General features: G+C 42.0%; 1 protein-coding gene across 3 annotated transcripts in view; it reads right to left on the bottom strand.

Annotated features, from left to right (window-relative positions):
- Positions 1-8,533: 8,533 nt before the first annotated feature.
- itpr2 (inositol 1,4,5-trisphosphate receptor, type 2) overlaps positions 8,534-22,910 on the bottom strand; it is a 70,982-nt gene continuing 56,605 nt past the window's right edge. For 2 of the 3 annotated variants that reach the window (XM_086108549.1, XM_086108550.1), the window contains exons 46-57: positions 22,375-22,512; positions 22,101-22,293; positions 21,419-21,544; positions 20,064-20,239; positions 19,830-19,994; positions 19,561-19,744; positions 18,305-18,388; positions 17,475-17,596; positions 17,209-17,374; positions 16,947-17,107; positions 10,471-10,632; positions 8,534-9,499 (exon numbers count right to left, since the gene is read on the bottom strand). In XM_086108549.1, the coding sequence (XP_085964675.1) occupies positions 9,419-9,499; positions 10,471-10,632; positions 16,947-17,107; positions 17,209-17,374; positions 17,475-17,596; positions 18,305-18,388; positions 19,561-19,744; positions 19,830-19,994; positions 20,064-20,239; positions 21,419-21,544; positions 22,101-22,293; positions 22,375-22,512 (1,758 nt within the window). In that variant the 3' untranslated portion in view covers positions 8,534-9,418. Of the gene's footprint in view, positions 9,500-10,470; positions 10,633-16,946; positions 17,108-17,208; positions 17,375-17,474; positions 17,597-18,304; positions 18,389-19,560; positions 19,745-19,829; positions 19,995-20,063; positions 20,240-20,260; positions 20,621-20,691; positions 20,794-21,418; positions 21,545-22,100; positions 22,294-22,374; positions 22,513-22,910 lie in introns of those variants that run through there. The other variant, XM_086108551.1, reaches the window with a different exon arrangement.

Raw genomic sequence — 22,910 nt, 5'->3', positions numbered from 1 at the left:
TTTTGGCTCACGGGTATTATTTTTGATACTTACTGAACTCTTGTAACGGGAAATGGAAAATATACAACATGAGCAACATCAGCACACAGCAACAGTTAATTTTCTTCGCGTCGGGTTCCGAATTCCACTTTGGAACAGAGAGGAGCGTGCCAGGCCACCAACATGACTCATTGTCTGCAGAAGTCCAATTAAAGTACTGCGGTCACAGAGAGAGACGGGACGATGCAGATGAGGGGTGGGGAGGGAGAGAAAAGGGGTACTCTGACAGGCAGCGGGACAGGAACAAGCAATGTATGCGTTTGTGTGCATGAGGTGGAGAAAGGCAATAAATAAAAATAAATTCAACCTGAATTAAATAAATACATATGAATAAAAAAAATACTTCAAATTAAATCACAATCTAATCTAAATCAATAAAATTTCCCACCTGAATATCTTGCAAGCCGATTCTAAAAATAGCTGATCAGTGATGGAACATTTTGAATTCCTCGGAATGTTGTAGATGCGATCATTAAAAAAGTGAACACTGGCAGAGATTTACAGAAACCATGCTGATATGTTTCCAAATCATTGTGGCAAATCATTAGCATGATCGGTGTCTTCACATAAATGGTCATCATTAATGCTTAATGACACATAATGCTAACATTATTACTTAAAGGTCATTTGAGCAAATGTGTTATTTCAGAAGCGTGCATGAAACTGGTCACATGAAAGAGTCTCTTAGCTGAAAAAGGCTCGGTGAATTGATCGGGTAGAAATTGAGAAGGTAATTAATAGACTTACTTTCACCGATATATTGGCTAAAATGGATCAATGACCGCCCTTATTTCGGGCATTTTGCCAACTCCTTTACAAGCGCTGCAGAGGGCGTGACAACATATTCAATTAATGGTAATCAGGGCTTCTGTGGTGGTTGTGGCGTATCGTCAGAGTAGAATGAGACTGGAGACAAATTCCTGCCTAATGGCTAGCTGGATTCTGCCACAAAGTTTCATTACAACATCCACCTTCAAGTGTAGCGTAGAGTCTTCAGAATTACAAGTCCCTCTTTGCTGTTAGTTTCCGACCGTACCGAATGATGTTTTCGGATTCCAAAAACGCAAGCTCGGACATAGTGCGGTTCCGAAAATATGAAAGAAAATCGCACTGACAAAGTATAAACTGAAATCACCTGTCACACAAGGTGCCAGCAAAAATAACGCGTGAAACCAAAAGCGCTTGAAAAGGCAAGGTTCAATTGGACACCTAAACAAAATATCCAAAAGTCCAATAACATGAAAATAAAGAGAAATACTAGAACAGGGGTGTCAAACTCATTTCACATTTTGGGACGCATACAGCCTCGGTAGATGTCAAGTGGGCCGGACCATTAAAATTATACTATGTTCTGCTATAAATAACCAAATTTGGTCTATAAATTTGGTAAAGTGAAGCACAAGAATATTCGGAAAATGTTACAAAATATGTCATGAAACACTTTAGATTTCCTTAGACAAATGTGCAATTTACTTTTATCATTCACATACATGCATTGCGACTGATCGCACTGATTGTACAAAGGCACAAAACTTTAACAAGTAATTGGTATTGAAAAATATAGTAATCTTAAAATTAAGATTAAATGAGATTTATAAAGAAAGGAATTTTTAAACTATTTACACATGTGAATATAAAATCTAAATGTAATCACTGCCTACACTTTACAAACTAAGGAGAAAACAGTGTGCCCCTAGCAGATAATCCATAAATTGCATCTAATTAAGAATATGAATTCCGTGTCTTTTATGCATTTTTTTTCACTCTTAAATTATCCTGTGGGCCTGATCGAACCTCTTCAGGGGCCGGTTCCGGCCTGCGGGCCGTATGTTAGACACCCCTGTACTAGAACAACAAAAACCACAAGGATCTATGAACAAAAAGAAGAGCAACTATGGCTGGTATCGAGAGTTCTAGACAAGCACACTTGAAGCACAAATAGCAAGCAAGGTCAATAATCCAACAAGGTGTAGCAGAAGTCGTAGTCCTGAAATACAAGGCTGGGCTTGATGGGGAAATGAGGCACAGGTGCACCTGCTGGAGAGAAACGCCCTTCACTCCAGGTGGACCTGGAACACAATCAAGAACATGACATTCGCTACGTAAAGGTTGACCGTGTATATATTTTTTCAAGGCAAGGAAGCTTTGTTTGTATCGCACATTTCATCTATAAAGTAACTCAATGTGCTTCACGTAGTTAGAAATACAACATTGAAAGGCATTTACCGCAAAATAAGTGAAGACATTCGCAATCGATGCCCACTGATGTCATTGCAACGATCATTGCCTCTCTCCTTCTTCCATGTAATAGTCTACGCACATCACAGTTGCGCATATCCGTTGCGCACTACGCATGTACTGTGTTTAGGGCGCACTGGCCCTGTAAGTTGCTAACAACTCAGATGTGCAAAGGAAAAATCCTTGAGCAACTTAATAGAGTGACTTTCTTCAATATCAGCGCTGCTTTCAAAGCCTGAAACCAAATGTATGACTCTCGTGTGACTTCAGCGAGAGACAATGTGACCTCTGTTCCAACTCACATGTATTTGACGCTGATCGTAACAGTTAATTCAGACGTGACAAGTATGACTTCTCATAGCAAATGAGCTGCAGTGTTTCCTCCAAGATTGTCCTGTTGTGGCAAGTCATCAGCACTGGCGTGTTGGAAATCAGTCTCGGAACGACCGGTACCTGAGTTGGGAGGTGGGGATGGACAGCTGGACACACGTCTATTTTAAACCATATGTTCAACAACAAAAATAGTCTACAAACCCAATTCCAATGAAGTTGGGACAAACATAAATAAAAAGAGAACACAGTGATTTGCAAATCATGTGCAACCCATATTTCATTGAATACATGACAAAGACAAGATATTTAATGTTCAAACTGAGAAACGTTACTGGTTGAGCAAATAATCATGAACCTAGAATTTATTTCTGCAATACATTCCAAAAAGTTGGGACGAGGTCATGTGTACCACATCACCTTTTCTGATTTTATATTTAATATTCGTTTGGGAAGTGAGGAAACTAATTCTTGAAGTTTTGTAGGTGGAATTTTTTCCCGTTCTTGCTTGATGTAAAGGTTCACCTGTTCAACACATCAGGGTCTCCGTTGTCGTATTTTACGCTACATAATGCACCACACATTTCAATGGGAGGCGGGTCTGGACTGCAGGCAGGCCAGTCTAATCCTGGAGAATGTGGTTAGGCATTGCCTTGCAAAACTAAGCAGGCACGTCAATGACAAAGCTGCAGCTTGGATGGCGGCATATTGTGGCGCTCCCCAGGGAGTGAGGAACAATTGCACTTAAATTTTCTAAAGCAGAAGAACAAGCTTACCTTTTTCACACCCACACAATGACAAGTGTTGGCAAGTCATTAGTCAACATGTTATGCACAATCACGGTGTCACATCAGTACTAAAATTATCATTGTAAACTGGAGAAAATACGAGTAAATGATGAAACAAGTCAACCAATGACTGAAGAAATAATTGTCACAAAACATGCATTTGAACACTACTTACAGCGTTTGTGCCTCAAAGTGGCGACGGTACAATATATTTCTCCAAAAACCTGTATGAGTAAGTTACCTATGCCGTTGGCACTAACACAGCCCCATACCATCATCACATGGCTTTTGAACTTTGCATCCATAACAGTCCGAATGTTTTTCATGCTCTTTGCAAATTCGCAAAAACAATTTGAAATGTGGACCACAGAACACTTTTCCATTTTGCATCAGTTCATCTTAGATGAGCTCAGGCCCGGGAAGTCGGTGGCGTTGCTTGGTATTGCTGATAAATGGCTATTGCTTTGCATAGTAGAGTTTTAACTTGCACTTACTGATGTAGTGCTGAACTGTATTTACTGACTGGTGAATGGTGCTGATATCCTTTTCACATCAATGTCGGGTATTTTTGTACTTATTTTTTGTTTGTTTGTTTTTGTTTTTTTGATGCAGTGCCATCTGAGGGATTGAAGGTCACTGACATTCAATGTTGGCTCTCGGCCTTGCCTTGCCGCTTACACGCAGTGATTTCTCCAGATTCTCAGAACGTTTTGATCTTAAGGAGCATAGATGATGAAATCCCTAAACTCCTTGCAATTGTACATTATTGTCCTGTTTGACTATTTTCTCACGCAGTTGTTGGCAAAGAGGTGAACGTCGCCCCATCGTCGTTTGAGAATGACTGAGCAATTCAGCGAAGCTCTTTTTATACCCAATTATGGCACCGACCTGTTCCCAGGTAGGCTCTTCCCCTGTGAGATGCTCCAAACAGGTTGAACCTGTTGGTTTCTTATATCTGAGACAATTTTTTTTCTTTAGGTTGTTATTTACCTTTTCATGTTTTGGCGGACATCTTTCGCCTTCTTCATGATGGCATGTGACTTGTCTTCATCAGACCATTTTCCAAACAGGTGTTTGATTTATTTTTTGCCACCTGTCCCAACGTTTTCGGAACGTGTTGCAGCCATAAAATTCTATGTCAATGATTATTTGCAAAAAAAACAACAACAACAACAACAACAATCAGATGTGTTAGTTAGAATGTTAAATATCTGGCCTTTGGAGTGTATTCAATGAAATATAGATTGGGCATGATTTGCAAAACATTGTAGTCTGTTTTTAATTTATGTTTTTACACAACGTTCCAACTTCATCGAAATTGGGTTTGTACATTAAAATAATGAAATGCGCATTATGGTTGACGCTACAAGGGCTGGCACCTTTGTGCTTGTGCTGTTTTGTGGTCATGACACATCATGTGAGGACAAAAGGCTTAGACACAGCAAGTCACATGCCTGTCATCACGGGGGCATGCTTATTTATAAAGGACACTGAGAAGGAACCTTCCGCCCTCCTGAACAATCAAATGTAAGGTCACATGATATTTTAAGACAAAAACATTGCAGAATGTTGCTTCGGGTGACCCGTGATACAACTGTGATTGTCTAAATGGAAAACACAGACTTCTGTTGCACAATTTGACAAAAGGCCTCAGTGTGGAACCAGCGATGGCCAGTGTTCAAATCTCAAATCTTGGCCTTCCTGTGTGGAGTTGTTCCACTCAACTTCCTCCCGTGTTGGATATTTTCCACATTGGCACGACATGATTCTTCATACCAAAAACACACGTTAGGCTCAGTGGAGAGTCTAAATGATTACAATTATAAGCAATGGCACTCACATGGGACCCTAATGAGGAAAAGTGCTCTAGTAAACAAAATATAAAATATTTACACAGTAAATGCATACATGTACACTGTCAATGAAATATATAGTCTAGCCCAAAATATTTTCATTGTCGTCTGCAAAACCTTAAAAAGGGGGTAAAAACATGGAATCACATTGTTTCTCATAATTTGGTCCTCTCTTTTCATTTCAAAGACAGGCATTTTCTTTGCATTCAGTCTCACAAAATTAGCTACACTTGCACAGTCAATTGATATGCACTTGTACGTTTAGTACTGTATCACGACAATTCACAATTGCGTTGTATCATACACTTTGGTGGACATCACTAAATCATATGAATTAATCAATGTATTTTTTTTTTAAAGGAGCACATTTATTTTAACTATTATAATTAGTTCACAGGTGACTGTGACATGCTCACATGTATGTTTGAACGTATTGATAAAATATAGACAACCAAATAAATAAATAAATAAATAAGCAGTTTTCCCCATGATGCCGCCCGGGCATTAATTTGCGCACATTTGAACATATTTTGCAAGTACATTCAAATGTGTTTGCCAGTCAAAAACGTTTCCGCCACATTGGCAAATTCAAGCTTCCGGACGAACATGCTTATGGTGCGTATCATACTTTTATTGAAGAAGAAAAAAAAAGTGAAGAAATGATTTTTCTTTCGCAGCCCTCCCACATACAGCCCATGGAAAGAAGAAAATCCCAGTCGCGTGCCAGAACATGCTTTTGTCAAAATACCCCGAGGTTGGAGAATTTACGAAAAAATTCCACGCAGTATGCTTTGTCACACAGAAATCAAGCCTGTTTTTTGCTCGCCGCACTACCGAAACGCTTTCACGCACACTACTGAAACACGCTCGCATACAGTACATGACTGACATTTGTTCTAATGGACCACAGAAACACTCAACACACTACAAAAATGCCCTCTCACATAAACGGCTGAAACACTCTCACACATCATAGTGAACCACGCTCATATATCGAAACAAACCTTGAAGTGATGTGTGTGAGAACGTTTCAGTTGTGTGTGAGGGAGTCCTGAATGATATCCTTGACAGATACTTCACCTCACATGCTTTTTCTCTCCGACACCACCTCATTCAGTGATTGCTGCACTTTATTCGTCTTGTCGACGCAATAACAGCTGCTCACTAAAGTGTCTCCGCGTGGGCTAAATTTAATGGCTGTCACGGGCAGCAGGAGCAGAGACAGGCCTGCTGGTGTAAACAGCAAAGCGAAGCCAAGAGGGGAGGGGCGAGACGGGACGGGGTTCCCTGCAGGAGCAGGCGGGACAGGATTGTGGGATGCGTTCATCTTCTGGGTTACACAAGGACAAACCTGAAGATGGTGAAGCATTTTTGCTGCGTTGGATTAGCAACGCAAGCGTCACGTCATGTTGTAGAAGCACACGCTAGAAAATTTAGCAAGTAAAACATGTCGAATGTTTTGTTTCAAATATATTGTCATTACCTGGTACATGGAATTGGAGCAAAATAAATATCTTAATGAAGGATTACTGTTGGAGCCATACAGACTGACTGACGTCAAATGGGTTGAGGGAGTTCGCGAAAGTGGACATAATCCACGCTGGGATGCACCCAACCTCCTCGTTGTTGTTATTAAATAATTGAAATTGGATTAATCCAGGGTCAGTTTTGAACAACGACAAAGTTTTGAACAATATCATATCAGTGTAAAAAAAAAAGAAGTTCATTTTAAAACACATCCAGACATTAAAACATTGACGATCACCATTAACTCTGACGATGAATGATTGACGTACAGGATGTGATTCAACTGTCAACAAGAGTAAAAATAAGTTTACTGCTTGTAAAGTGAGCTGCTTCACATAAAGACTGAACCAAGCCAGGCTAAGACAAACTGGAAGCAGCCAGGGCAGAAATGCTTGCTGCTCTTCCAAGTTCCATTTTTGGTCCTATGCTCATCAGTACACGAGACGTTTTGTTTTTCCTATCGCTGGTGGTCTTCTTCAGTGGCAAACGTGTGCATTTAGGACTCATATTTGGCCAAATTGTCTCTGATTAGTGAATTGAGATTTTACTCACGCTGCTGCAAGGCCTTCATTAAGCCCCAAAATAAGCATCCACCACAATACTCGGTTGCCTGCACTGATACCAGAGATGATCAAATTAAAGAACTCTTCAGATCCCATCAAACAACAGCAGCTTGTAAATCAAGATCGATTTTGTTTTTCATGAAATGTAATAGTCAAGTAGTTAAGTATGCAGTTTTCCACCAAGGATACACAGAGTCAATTTACTCTAAAAAGACTCCATTTTGTGCCAGTCTAAACAGAGTAAAAGTTACACTTGGAAGAGAGTCATAGGGAGAACATAAATTGCTCACCCACATTTTACACTGATGAGAGCATCATGTACTCTGAGATTTTGATCCATTCTGTGGATTCATTCCCGCGCGAGTGTACTGAAATAATATAGCAGCTGTCTTCAGGCAGGAGGCGCAGGTACACCCTGAACTGGTCATCAGCCAATCGCAGGGCAGACAGAGACGAACAACCATCCGTGCTCACACTCACACCGAGGGACAATTTAGAGTGTTCAATCAGCCTGCCATGCACGTTTGTGGGAATGTGGGAGGAAACCGCAGTACCTGGAGAAAACCTACGCAGGCACGGGGAGAACATGCAAACTCCACACAGGAAGGCCGGAGCCGGAATCGAATCCTGCTCCTCTGCACTGTGAGGCGAACGTGCTAACCAGTCAACCACCATGCCACCCCTGAAATAATATTTGGAGTGATAATTACTTTAAAAAAAAAAACTAATAAAATTTACATTGCAAGTTTTTGAGTACATTTTACTTGTATAGTATTGGTTTATTAAAAAAAAAAAGTCACTCAAGGTTTGAGGAACGGGCCTACAACCTTCACGTTGGGAAACAGCCACGCTACCACTTGAGTCATGCTGCTCCTACTGTCAGTGAGTAGATTGCTGGTGTCAGGTGGTTGCCAGTCAAGAAGAAGGCAACACAAAGGTGCGTGAAATCACTTTACGCATTTAACCACACCTGCTAAGTGACTTAGTCTGGTCTAGAGTTCTTGCATGTCAGTTGGCAACATGAATGAAACCGCTCACAAGACAGCATGAGAGTTTCACTGATATCAGAGAAGTAACCGAACGCTGGAGTTGAAACGACTGTACTGCCTGAATGAAGAAGGACCCCCCTTTCTGTTGATGGAAAAGTTGTTTTTAGAAACAAACTTCAGGGAAAGTCACACAAGCATTCATCACATTTAAATATCTAGATATACTTTATTTAAACAGACACAAAGTTCAAGAAAGAGTAGACGAGGACACACATTTATTGTATGTCACTTTGTTGATGACCCAATAAAAAAAATTGCATTTATTTGTCTCCAGTCATTACTACATGCTATGCCCATGTACAATTTAGAAGTAAAACCATTTTCAAGTCATAAGTATCAATTTTATTCACATTCAATTGTTACCGTGTGGAAATCTGGCTGAACGGGAAAGAAAAAAAAAAGGTGGTGCAGTAAATGCATCACAGTCAAAGGCAATCACCCCAAACTGGCCAGGTTTCTCCCTTTTGTATGGAAAAAGTGCATTTGAAACAAATAATAATCCAGTTTTAAAACACGGTTAAGGCAGCAAAGATTCCAACTCAAAAATGTAATTAAAAAATACAAAATAATACTCCAGTTTTTAAAAAGCTCTGACCAGAAATCTAAAAGGGATAAGGACACTTTCCTAGCTCACGGCTAAGCACGGACCTCGGTACCAGTAGTCCACTTTCTGATCTGACGACATTAAGAAAACGAAGGCATGAGGGCTGAGACAGCAAAGAACTAATCTGACCAGAACAGTTCCCTTCACCCTCTGTGGGCCACTCGAACGCCACAACCAGCACATGCGCGGCAAGTCTGCCCAATCATTCACAGAGTCGCCCCACTCTGCGTGCAAGTGTGCAGGCAACTTGTCGTTTGCCCCGAACGGCACACTGGTGTGAGGATGTGGCCCAGAAACAACAGCGCTGTCATACAAAAGGCACTTTGCGACTAATCAACTGTCAACCATTGATGAAGTAACTGCAGGTATGCATTTTTCCAAACAGTGGGTATCCCATCCATCGTGTCCAGTTTGGGCTCCGAGACCCTCAGTGATTTGAGATGTGGTGGTTATTCTGCGGCGGACCCAATAATCCTTGCCTCTGCTTGTGCTTCCTCTGCTCGGTCATCTGTGGAGGACACACAAGCATGCGGTGGAGTTTGACTTTGCACGTAGAGCAGACACGATACACGCGATTACAGGGATCGGCCGGTCGATGGGACAGCCACAATGGAGGTTGTTGTTTTGTTTATACGTTAACGCATCTGTCGCAAGAGGAACAAGGATGAGCCTGTGACCGGGATCACATGCAGCGGAGGGAGTCATCAGTCACGCTTACATCAGCGTAGTCACCCGCAAGGCCCGAGGCCAACTTTAACCTGTCAAAGGTCTGAGAGCTTTCCAAAAATAAGTTGGGTATATTTGGGATATTCAGTTGAGACTTGACTCGGGGGGGGTGGGCGCTGGGTGAGATTGTTCCATTTCAACTTCATTGTGATCCTGGGTGCCGCCTTTAGTTGCTGACGACTAATGCCAACCTTAAGTGGGAGTGACACGCCATCCACTCACTGGTGGTGTGCGTAATGGCTGACATGTAGCTTGACTAATGTCTGCAATAAACGGGAGCGACATGCCCACAGTCAGGGGTGCTGCGTGTAACAAATAGCATGGAAAAGAAAAGAAAGTCTTTGCTGCCATTGTATGGGCACATAGTATCCCCCCCCCCACCTCCCCAAAAAGTAAAATGTCGACTGACCAATGACAGGAGTGAAAGGGGTGACATGAAAGTTACTCATTGGTGGTGGAAGAAACTTACATCACAGCGCAACTAAAGAACACATGCCCACTGAGGTAACACTGGAGGGGTTTTTGTGTTTGTGATCATTGCATGAGACGGGCAAATACGGATGACTTTCAGACAGACAAAAAGATGGTGTCGAAAGTGTGAGTCATTTGACAAACAAAATGCATATCACGAGGTCCTTAAAAGAGCTCCATTTCCTGCGACCTTTTGGCCGGCTCATATTTTTCAGGTCAAGAGTTGACATGCTGGCGTCACGGTGACAGTCGGACGATGAGAGTACAAAAATGGCTCTTTACCTGCTCCTTGAGCTCAGACAGCTGAGCGGAGAGCTGCGCAACCAGCGTGACGGTGCTCTCCAGTTTCTCCTGCAGCAATCGCATCTCATTCTGCTCGTTATCCCCCTCGTTGCTCACCAGAGACATGGCTCTCATTCGGGGGAACCAATCCAAGTTCTTTTCCTGAGAGATGAGGGAGAGATCGGGTGCGAGAGAAACCGTGAGAAGGATGAAGTGTAGTGCGGCGGGAAAATAGAGCTGAGTCAGGATGTCAAGGGGACGGCAGCGCCGGCAATTTTGCCGTCGTCAGCCCCGAGCAGGCTGTGATTCAGGGTGTGTTAAAGTGCGTTGGCCGGACTGCGGTGGAAGACTCAACATGGAGCTGTTAGCAACGGACATCGACTTTTAGTCGAAATCATCCTCTCACAACAGAATCTGTTCTTTGCTTTGCACTTGAGCGCGACGGCGGTTCCGGTCAAGCATGGTCACACACTCACTAATAAGTGGCATTTCCGTGCGGATATGAGTCACTCTCTTCAATCAAGAAGTCAAATTGGACTCACGTGTCATTGTTTGAGAGTGTGGAATCTTAAAAGCCAAAGAGACCTTTATGCAGGTGGAAATACACATCTGTCAGCTGTCATTCTCGAGTGTTTTCTTTTCATCCAAAACATAAAGGTATTTTGTTGAGCGGATTTAAAATAAAGAAATGAATCTGGAGATTGCTGATTTTCCATTGGAGCAGCAATAATGAGGACAAGCGGTAGCGAGAGAGAGAGAGAATTTTTTTTTCTTTTTCATAATTGAACAGCAAAAAACAAATGCTTATGCCATTGCCGCATGGTGATGCCACATGTTTTTTTTTTCATGATCTTACTTTGAGGAGTTCAATATTTCAGAATCTTTTTGGGTGGAGAAAAGTAAAACTGTAGTTGAATGAACCACAAACTTTTGAGTGCACAAAGCGGTCATGCAAGTCAAGGCTGGGCAAATTATTGCCACAGGCCACATATAGGCTGTTTTTTTGTTTTAATGCGGCCAACTAAGCAATTATATTACGACAGTTCATTACAAGAGTCCTGTAATAGTTGATGCCTTTATCTAAATCTCCCCCCCCCAAATTGTACAATTAAAATGTATTTTTGTCATTATTGAGGTATTTCTTATGTAATAATTGGTTAAGAGGTTACATTCAGTAACAAAAATATGATTTAAGTGTTTTATTAAATTATTGGCTTATTTTATATAGAGTTAAATTAGCTTAAAAGAATTACAATAAATAAAAGAATTAATTATGATGACCTGCCCTAATCTGTCGGTTTTATAACTCAAATGTGGCCCTTGAGCAAGAAAACTTTGTTCAATCTTGCTCATCTTGCATGACTTCATTTTTTTTTCCCCCAACATAAAAAGTCACAGAGAAGAGGAAAACAAGCCACTGGCATTACATAATGGACTTGGACCTGAAATGCAAAGTGTGTCTGTGGGTGTGCATCTGCAGCAACGTCTCGTGGGTGAGAGACATTGCTTCATGCAGACAAACTGTCATCAGCTGATCTTGTGTAATATTTCTTGGCCACTTGTGATAAGAATGACTCAAATGGTGCCGTGAGTGGGATGGGACGGGCACCGTCACGGCGCGCTGCGGCGAAGGAGTGAGGTATTCTCCCACCTACGATTATATAAGAATATATCTCAGGCATGGAAAAAATGATTCGTGTGAGATGCTGAGGATGGACTGACACACACTAAAGTCCATGTTTCCCCCGTGCACGTCCAAGCCCTCTTAAATGCCTTGACTTGTGCGCTTGTCATCCCCGCGCATTCGCCCATCCGGATTTTCCACACTAAACACGCATAAGATGGGAATAACGGAGGAAACAACGAAAGCGCTGTCATTCCCTTAAAGATAAGGCTAGCCTCAAATCATGGAACGTAAACTCTTCCTCAGACTTGTGAATGTCATTGATATCTGTGGAAAAGATCAATCAGACTTTGAAATTGGAGATGAATTGTGTGTTGTGGGCCAGAGAGTACAAGTTAGGGGTCCTCATAATTGTGGGCAAAGTTGCTTTCACCATGTGCAATTTGACATTATCAACCGTTGCCACAATGGACCCGCACAAAAACGCAGGAGTACATTGACTGGCTGCAAATTAGACGGAAGTGATGAAATCCTCATTCGGCCGATCAGCATGCAGAGACTGTAAAGGAGGGGGAAGTGAAAATTCTCCACTCTCCGAATCAACGGGCAGGATTCAGTCACATAACTGCGAATACCGGTAACATTATTACCAAATACAGACTAGTGCACATCACTAGCCTGGAAATGATTCGGGGGTTGACAAGACAGATGGTCAAAAAAAACAATGACAGATGTATGAAAAAAAAAAAGTTTGGCGTGAAGAGCAATACACCAACTTGTGTTTTGCCACACATCATATGAAGGATGACATGACTTTGGGACTCCGCCAGCATGACTTACATATTCCAGGGTGATGCGATACAGTACGTGACACAAATCACCATGTACGGTATCAAATTTGTATTTCTTTTTTTTTTTTTACGACAGCTGTAATAGACAGAAATGGTAGACCTCTCCATACGACGCGTCACACTTGCTGATCTGTCATTCATGAGAATCTGGATGAAATAAATATGTCAGAAATATTCAGAAAAATCAATGAAGAGCCCCTATACTAGCCTGGACGTAATTGGAAGGTATTCATTGTATACTATTGCCGTTTCATTGTGCAATGTTTTGCAGACAATGGATGAAGCAATTTAAAATATAAACGCGCTATTGCTCAGAAACAATGTTTATCCATAGCTGTTCTGTAAACAAAGTGCACATTTGTTTTTTTTTTTGTAAAATAGCATCAAATTATCTTTAGCGGTTTTTGAAAGAATAAGAAAAATTGGGGGGACCTTATTGCCCAGCCCTAACTCCAGTTCCACTTTTTAATACTTGATGTCATGAATCTAAGAAAGGTAATTTAATCGGAATGCCGTAGTTATGACAGTGCATTTTTGGAGGTTTTTCAATTTTAAAAAAAAGTCAGTGGGGACAACAGTGATCTGCACTCAGAGAGAAATATTTTGCTTTCATGTATTTATTTTTACCTGCTGTCTGCTCTTCGGTCATCCCTGCAAAAAATATTTGCTCTGCTGTACCAGGATAAATAAAGGTTGAGTAAAAAGATACAAATAACATTTCTAACACGTGTGGGAGAATACGGCCCTACGTAGAGTCTGAAGAGTTTGTCAGTGCAAAGTGAATCATTAATACCCAACAATCATCGTGGGAATTGGCTGAATGGCATATTCTGGAAGTGCATATCAGCAGGACTGAAAGTGTGTACTTAAAAAAAAGAAAATGTCATTCAATGTACTTGATGAAAGTTCATTTGTCAGATTCCAAATTTCTGCAGTTATGTTTTATTATATGTATTTGATGTCATGTATTGCAGTTTTTAAGGGAGAATATTGAAGAAGGAAAACAGGCGCCACAAAATGCAACAAAAACGCTGCTGGATCACTAATGTCTGACAGAGCCACAATAATGTGACTCAAATGGGACAAACATCTTAATCGAATATTTTCTTGTTCCACTATTGCCTTATTCTGTTAAATATCATGCTGTGCATGGGCAGGGGTCAAGAAGGGTCCAAAAAATTTGGGATTTTTTTGCCCATATCGTTTGCTAAATTCAAAAGCAGTCCTCGCAGATCCTTAGGAGGCGACTGCACCGGTCGGATGAAACTTGCAGATTCCTCACAAAACCGCATATTCTGTGAAGGTTTCCTTCCTTGAGACGGCAAAAAGGCGTTTCAGAAACAGAAGAAAGCCATTTTTTGTTGAAACACAGTTACTAATTGAGTCGATACTGAAGCAAGGCTGCGGGCAATCTGAAGATTTGCATGTGCCCTTGTGCATCTCATTTCTACTTAGTGCCGTTTTGCCGGAATGACTTAGCTTCACTGTTTGCTCCCAAGATCAATTTCAACACCTAAATGAGCGTGCATTTACAAATTTCCATGTGCTTCTCATGGTTGCTACAGCCACCATCCTATCAATGTACACACTCTACTATACAAGCGGAAACGCCAAGAAATATTTGACCAGACTCTCGGGAACCTCCGCTCAAGACAGCTCTTCATAGCACACTTTCTGTCATATGGTCACCAATTCAACAAATTCAAGAATCAAGGCTACACTGGTTTTGACCAACTTTTAAATAAAAAGAAATGACATCAATGGATTAAATGAAGCCAATTGACAAGTAAAAATAGCAACAATGTAATGGCTAAGTCAATAAAATGCCAGGAAGGGAACACGATTGGTCGGAACAGAGTGCAAAAGGCAATTCTGGTTGCATTTTGAGCTTGTATGTCGAAACAAAATGTCAGCTGTTTAATGTGTTACCCTAACAGGCACCTCAAACTCACACTTGATCTGATGATTGTGTCAATTTTCTTAGCTAATCTTTCTCGCTCTCACATACACACGCACCAGCTAAGAATGTGAAATTTGTTATGTAACGATCAATAGATTTTATCAGACAAAGCAAAAATTGACCTCTGCCCTGTGCAGGCTATTTTACTACGCTGCCACCTGTGCTGTTTTTACTGTCTACATTGTACAAGTTGAACTGTGAGAGAGTGAGTGCGCATTTGTGTGTGTGTGTGCATGTGTGCGCGTGCGTGTGCAAATGCGCTGGAGGGTAAATGAAAAGCTCATAATAGGACAGTGCGTTTTGCGTGCGCGTTATGTGTGAGTGAAAGGGACAGGAGAGCACGTGTGAGGCAGGCTGAGCTATTAGCAGGTCACTTGAGATGGGTTATGTAACTCGGCTGATGCAGTACCTGCTTGGGTAGCGTCTGTCCTTCTACACACAAACACCGGCGTCCGCACATAAGCACACACGCATATTATCCACTCCCTGTGTGCACTGAGTAATGATGCTTTTCAACACATCAGCTGCGACCCACCAAACCCCGTGCACATCATATCGAGGCATGTGTGTACTGAAACCTTTTGTCACATGGGGGCAAGAGCCAAATTGTAACAAGTCAATTCAAGGTCAACCCTCACCTGCAAATTCAATAAAACATTTAATGATAAAACGCAGCCAACAAATGTACTGCATGCCCACATTAGGTTACAGATGACATTGAATCGTAAAGGTGGTGATGTTTGGGGTTTGGGCTTGACATTATAGAAGGGGCTGAACAGTATCTACTGCTTTACATGCTGCACTTTACCAGTCACTTCCTAACCCACCGTTTCCAACGCATCTTCTACAGCTGACGCATTCCTGCAACTGGCGTCCTCTTGGCGAGTATATAAAGCATTCTCTGAAATTAAAGGGGCCCAAAAGCCTTTTTTTTTTTTTTTTTTTTGTAGATAATCTTGGAATAGTTTACTAAATTAACAAAGAGGACACTCAAAGCATTTCAAGACTGACAATTTTAGGCCATGAAATCCGAATTATATGTATCAACATGTGCCTATGCAACTGAATTGTTCCCACTCCAAGGAATAGCCAGACTCTTGCCCAAGGTCAGCTAGCATAGCCTCCGGGTCATCTAATGAGCAAAAGTGCTCCAGAAAATGGATTGAGAAATGAAAAATAAACACTCACCTGCCAATGCATAGTAAACTCGAGTGTGTAATAGGTTTGTCATGCAAGTTGCTCATTATAATTTGAGCATTCCTTTGCCCAATCACATAATCAACGTTAATCCCAGAGGTGCCATTATGCTCCGAGTTCTTATTTGAATTCATTAAGTGACCATAACAACTTTAGCTGCCATTACCTTCTTCACGTACTGGTCTCTGTGTCAGTGTTGCAAGTTTGTGCACTAATGTGAATAGAGCTGGACTGAGTTTAATTAGTATCTAACTCCACTCAATCCCTGAGGGCTAACTCAGCAGACTACTTTAGCAACGTAACCGTGTCTCTCTCCAGACATGTAAAAGCAGAAGGAAATGATACTCGACACACGCCTATGGAGGCTCTGTCTGTTTTGATTGTGACTCTGAAGTAGAGGCATACGTGTCCTCCCACTAATGAAGGCGGTGCCAAAAAGCAAATGCACAAGAGAAAAGAAAAAAACCGGGTGTGATTCTAAAAACTAACAAAAGTGAAATATCGTCTGGAGTTATAATTACTTTTCCTGTTCACTGAAAACGACGTAAGACATTTGCAGTGGATGGATGGGAGTGACTGCAAGACAACAAATTTGAACCTGTCCGCATTTTATCGAGATTGTGCAACCGCCTACAAAGTTTTGTGGAAATTGTTTGTGTAGATTTTCCATACCGCAGACAAAAACACCTCCCCCGCCTCCCCCCCCCCCCCCCCAAAATTAAAAAAAAAAAATCTCACTTTATCTGTTTGCAAAGGTCATAAACACATCGAACGCCAGCGTCGGTGCATACACTGCATTGGAAAGCGCTTAGGATGGTTTGTTGTGTGTGCATGCAACACTGACCGCTATCATCTGGGCAACGTAGCTTTCCGGACCGGTGTATTCGGTGGGATCCTTCACTCTCACCAGAACCAAGAAGTAGAGGTAATGCCACATATTGTGCTCATACATGATGTGCTCTTCAAAGGACACCGTCTTGTTGTCAAATTTGTCTCTTTCCAAACCTGGAAGGTATTGTCTCATCATTTATACAACATCTGCCAAACTTAGCTTCATCTCTTACACGCGAATTTGAAGGATTTATGGAGCACAGAGTTGTACACACCACAGATGAAACAGGTGGTTTTCAGAATCTCCTCTTTCCTTTGTTTTTCACTCCTTAAATCCGCAAAAGTGTCGATGATGACGCCAAAGATGAGGTTGAGAACAATGATGATTACAACAAAGAAGAACAGCAGGTCGTAAACCACGCGGGCCGCAAACAGCGGTTCCTGGATAGGCCGGTGACATGCAAAATAAAGAGGAAAATGCAAATTAGCCAACGAAACGCAAACGCCATCTATGTGCAGCACAAATCTGTCCTGATCTGACCTCTTTGGAGGGTCTTCTCAAGATATCGCCAACACCACCACCATTACGTAGTCCTTGGTTCAAAACGGTGATAATGCACATAAGCAGCGTGTCGCACACCCTCTCTGTCCCTTCGTCTTCATCTATAAACACACAGTCACTGAGCGGTGAGTATGACAGATTTTTTCAATTTTATGTTCTTTTTTAATAAGGAGAAGAATTGTTCGATGTTATTTTCAGCAAGACAACAAACAGGGTGTATAAAGTGTCCTGCAGCTCCAAAACACCTCGGGGTATTTAAAAGAAAGGCATGTCACCGACGTGTACTCTCGACAGCTGGGAAATGTTTTAAATTCTGACCCCCGCAAAACAATAAAAAGCATGTCTCTCTTGTAGTAGACGAGTTGATTCAGATCTCAGCTGACACGTGACTCGATCATGAAAGACATCACATTAATTGCAAGCAACGGCGTAACTTGTTGAATTGATTGTAACCAATGGCTGCTCAGGATGAGGATCAGATGACGATGGGAATGGATGGGATCACGTGTGTGTGGATTTAATGCAGATGAGTCATCTCCTTGGCCACATCAGATTTCTTTGTGTGAATGTCTGTTCGTACGTGTATGTGTGAGAGAGAGAGAGTGCGAGTGTGTGTGTGTGTACTCGTGCGTGTGCCAGTGTGTGTGTACTGGTGTCCAGTGGTGGCCAACTACGGTGCTGCTCTGCTGAAAACCTATTAAGTGTTCAGATTTCAGTCGAACCACAAAAATGTTCACCCTTCATTGTAAGACACAGAAAGCAGTTTGTGAACGCGTCACCGCCGCTAAAGCAAAAAAACAAAAACTTACCAGCAGCAGTTTTAATGGAAACAGGGCATCTCTCATTCGGACATGAAGCTTCCATCAGTGGTTTAGTTAATAAATGTCCATGTCCTAAAAACAACAAAAGACGTGAACAAAATGCGCAGTTGTTACTAACTGTTAAGCACAGTGGTTGTGTCAACTTTGGCCTTCCTCTATTAAGTTTATACTGTATGTTCTTCCTGGGCTCGACTGTGCCCTTTCTCCAGTCCCGCAGTCCAAAAGCATGCACTGAGTGTTATTTCCTGCAGGTGTGAATGTGAGTGAGAATGCCTATCTGTCTCGATGTGCCAGCCCCGTGATTGACAGGTGATCAGTCCAGACTGCAGCCCGCCTCTCAGCCAGTAAGCTGGGATGGGCCCCGGCTCAAGTGGCAATGAAAACAGACGCAAAGCAAATGAAATCGTCCTCTTTCTAATCAGTGCTGGTAATCAGCAAGATGTATGATTATTATGTAAACAGCAGCTGCCGGGTGGGCGGATGGCAAAGTGCTGCCGGGGAAAAAACCTGAACAAACCAATTGCACGACAGTGAGGTTCTGAGCAGCTTAGCAGTTCTACCAGAATAGAATCATCTCAAAGAAAGGGAGTGGCCCTAGCTAAGAGGGACATATGTTTTGATGGGGTGCAGGGATCAAAGCCCCGGGTTGACAGCTCTTTGGACACTGACAGTATTCTCCACAGGTCTGCTGAAGCTTTGCACCTCAGCTCCCTCCTGAGCCAACAGCCACAGAACTATGAGCGCCGCCGCTTACATAACCTGCCACTGCTGTGCCGTGTGCGCGCGCGTGTGTGTCTGCGCGCCGTTCGGCAATACACAGGATGGCGCGGCCACCGGGTTATGCAACAGGTGCACATGTGCCTGATGGCTGTCTCTCCTGACCGTGCACTGCTCACAGCCGCAGCTCATTAACACACCCACACAGTGCAGCGTTTCCAAAACGTGTGTCTGCGAACATACTGTTCATTTTCAAGCTTTACTGAGCACGATTGTGATAAAATAGTGAATGGCTCTTTGTCTATTAGATAAATGTTTATCTGCAAGGGGCACGTATTGAAATAAAAAGTGTTGGGCTATAAAATAATATTTTACTGTCGTTACTTTTAGAAATGGTGTGCCATTATATTATTGTCACATTCTATATATATATATATATATATATATATATATATATATATATATATATATAATACACACACACACACACGCACACACACACACACAATAAATGACACAGTTCTGACCTGATGCAGACAGACGGTCCACTTCCATGCGGAAGTCATCTTTGAGGAAGAGAAAGCCGATGATTGAGAAGAAGTAGACAAGAAAGATGGCCAGAACTGCGGTGAGGATAATGGAGCGTCCATTCCTTGTCACACTCTTTATGACATTAAGCAGTGTTTCCTCTCTGATTACCAGGTCAAAGAGCTGTGTGGGGAGATTATTATGAGGCATCTACAAATATATTTATTAGTCCAACACATTCTTCTTGTGTTTGGCAGGTCATTCTTACCAGAAAACTGTAAAAGAACTCGTGCACAAAGAGACCTAGAACACAGATGATTGCGTAGCCCAGATGGTAGATGAAAAGCATGTCCATCACGACAGCTTTATAACCACGGGTGAACGTCCCTTGGTTTCCCACAAAGCTCACCAAGAAAACTAACTTGTTGAACAACTGTAAGAGTGTACCAGAAAAACATTTAGAAGAATATAATAACACTTGATTCAGTCGTTGACCACTTACATTGACAGTGCCCAGTAGTAACAAAGCAGGACCGAGACCCATGGTGTAAATTGCACGTAAAATGAGGAAGACCAGGAAGAAAAGGATGCCCCATGGTTTGGGTAGCACTGGAAGTAAAGCAATGGAAGCTGCCAATGCCGCCCACAGTAAGACACAGTTGAAAGAGGATAAAATCCCTGTGGAGGGAAAAAAAAATTGGTGAAAAAACAGGACATCTATGAATTATTCCGAGTTAAATGTTTGAACTTGGCACAACACAACTACACTTCCAAACGCTGTTTGAAAATGGTGCATTGTATATCAAGGAAACGGTTTTTATCAATGGGATTTAACCACCACTCAGATGCTAACTTATGTGTACACCCATTACAATATGAACAGCAGAGCAAACCTTCCATCCATCCATTTTCTGATCCGCTTATCCTCACAAGGGCCGCGGGGCATGCGGGAGCCTATCCCAGCTTTCTTCGGGCAGAAGGCAAGGGACACCCTGAACTGGTTCCCAGCCAATCGCAGGGCACACATAGACAAACAACCATCCGCGTTCATACTCACACCTAAGGACAATTTAGAGTGTTCCATTAACCCATCACGCATGTTTTTGGAATGTAGGAGGAAACTGGAGTACCCGGAGAAAACCCACGCAGGCACGGGGAGAACATGCAAACTCCACAAAGGAAGGCCGGAACCGGAATTGAACCCTTCATCTCTGCACTGTGACGCCGACGTGCTAACCAGTCGTCCACCGTGCCACCAGACAGGACAATATGAAAATATCTTTCATGATTATGAGAAAGACTACCATTATAGAGTCTGATTCCACCATTGGCTTTGACCTTGAAGACATGATCAGCGTTGACCCACATTTTATTTATTTAAAAAAAATAAAATAAACAGACTGTATACAACATTGGACATCTAATTTAGGAGTGGATTAACACCAGCACAGTTTGGCCCATTTTAAAAGGACCAGGGTTGGTTTCCCACGCTGGTCGGGACCTTTTATGCAGGTCTGAATACACAAAACGAGTCCTGGTGTGGACAGAGATCTGCTTTTTTTTGAGGTGGTCTCACCCGACTTCCATATTTACCTCCATTACCGGGTGGGTCTCACTCTGCCACCCTCGTCATTTCTTTCCAATGATCATTACACACATGGATGTGTTTATAGAAAATAGTTCACTCGCAAAAAGTACAGGGAGAATGCAAAGAGCACCAAATGAAAAACATTTAGTCAGCTTTTGGTCTCAACCAAACAAGCGGACCAAATGCCTTTTTGGGTGTAGATACAGTACACCCGAACAGTGCAATACTGCATTCGAGAAACATTTATTTATCAGATATCAGTTTCTCACCTTCGTCTCCATCATCTCCAAATGGGTAGAATACAGCCACACAGATATTGAGCAGGCAGGCCAGGTAGAATGAGATACTCCCCCAATGGGAGATATGGCGTGAGAACCAAAACAAAGCCTTATTTTCTACATGAAAAAAGGAAACATAAGAGACAAGATTTAGACAAATATATTTAATTCTTCCAATTATTTTTTTAAATGAATTATCTCTGCCATTCGCTAAGTGGCGGAAGGCAAGGGATATTTTTCAATAACCATTTGTTGGTTGGTCTGTCAGCAGACAATCTGGATTTAGGTGTGGTACTTAATTCCTGACAAGTGATTTTCACTTTTAGTTTTCAGCTTCTGTGGTATTCTTTGACCCTAAACCGGGAATAAAAATGGCACAGACCTTTCCGCTTATTCACTCCTTACATATGACGGTGGACTAGCTCAATTTAGTTTTGGTCAAGATCATAAACAGGAGCTCATTTTAGCGGTTTGTCACTGTCGCTCAATCAAACCATAAAAAAAAATAAAAAATAAAAAATCCCCTGAGGACACAGCAAAGTTTATCCTGATACCGACGCAACTAACAAACAGATGGACAGAAGACAAAGAAAGAAGAAAGGGGCACAATGTATTCTTCATCACAGGCAACACGAACATCATCATTATTGTTATTATTTTGGACAAGACTCACTTCGGATTTTCTTCTGCCAACTCATCTCATTGTAGAGATTGTCAAACTGCTGAAAGAAGTCATTGACCTTGCTGCCCTGGTCATCTCGTTCAGTGGTGGTGAACACACGCATTTTCGACTCCTGAGTCAGGTACTCACAGATGTTGGGGACTGGAAATACAATCTGCTCCATGGTACGGTCATGACGCACAATCTGGCAAAGGCGACATCTTTAAAAATTTGACGGTCTACATTCAGAAGAAAAAATTGAATGTAATACCACCAAAATTCTTACCTCAATTTGAGCTGTGTGATTGGCATAGTATTGAAGGGCATCGTCCTTTTCGTCATTGTCAGGATCCAAGCTTGATCCAGACCCCACACCTGACCCTGGCCTCAGACTCTGCTGCAGAATCTTATTGTGTCGAGCCAGCTGGGAAGAGGATAGAATAAAATACAATTGGTCTGAAGATCAGGAGGAATTAAAAGGAATGAAATACTCTCCATTAGTGACTAATCATCAGAATGATCACCCTTCAAATGAATCATGCAACCTCCATTTTGATGTTGAAAGGGCTCAGTGAATTGTTATCGTGTTTGTCCGTTTTTACATTAAATGTGGATCATACTGAAACTGAAAGCAAAATTGTACTGTATGCACCATCTGTAGGCACGATGCTGGGCGTAAAGGGGAAGTCAACCCCCAAATCATCTTGACAATAACAGGTTCTACGCACCTTCACTCGTCTAAACACAACATTCTGATTAATGTAGCATTTATGGAATATGAGTTAAGCAGCAAAATCCACCCACTTTTGTCCATCTCAGGGG

Source organism: Hippocampus guttulatus, chromosome 4 (assembly GCF_054856545.1).
Source record: "Hippocampus guttulatus isolate MCC_2025c chromosome 4, RoL_Hgut_1.0, whole genome shotgun sequence".
NCBI lineage: Eukaryota > Metazoa > Chordata > Actinopteri > Syngnathiformes > Syngnathidae > Hippocampus > Hippocampus guttulatus.
Note: the sequence above shows the minus strand (reverse complement) of the source record. Positions and strands in the feature narration are given on the sequence as shown.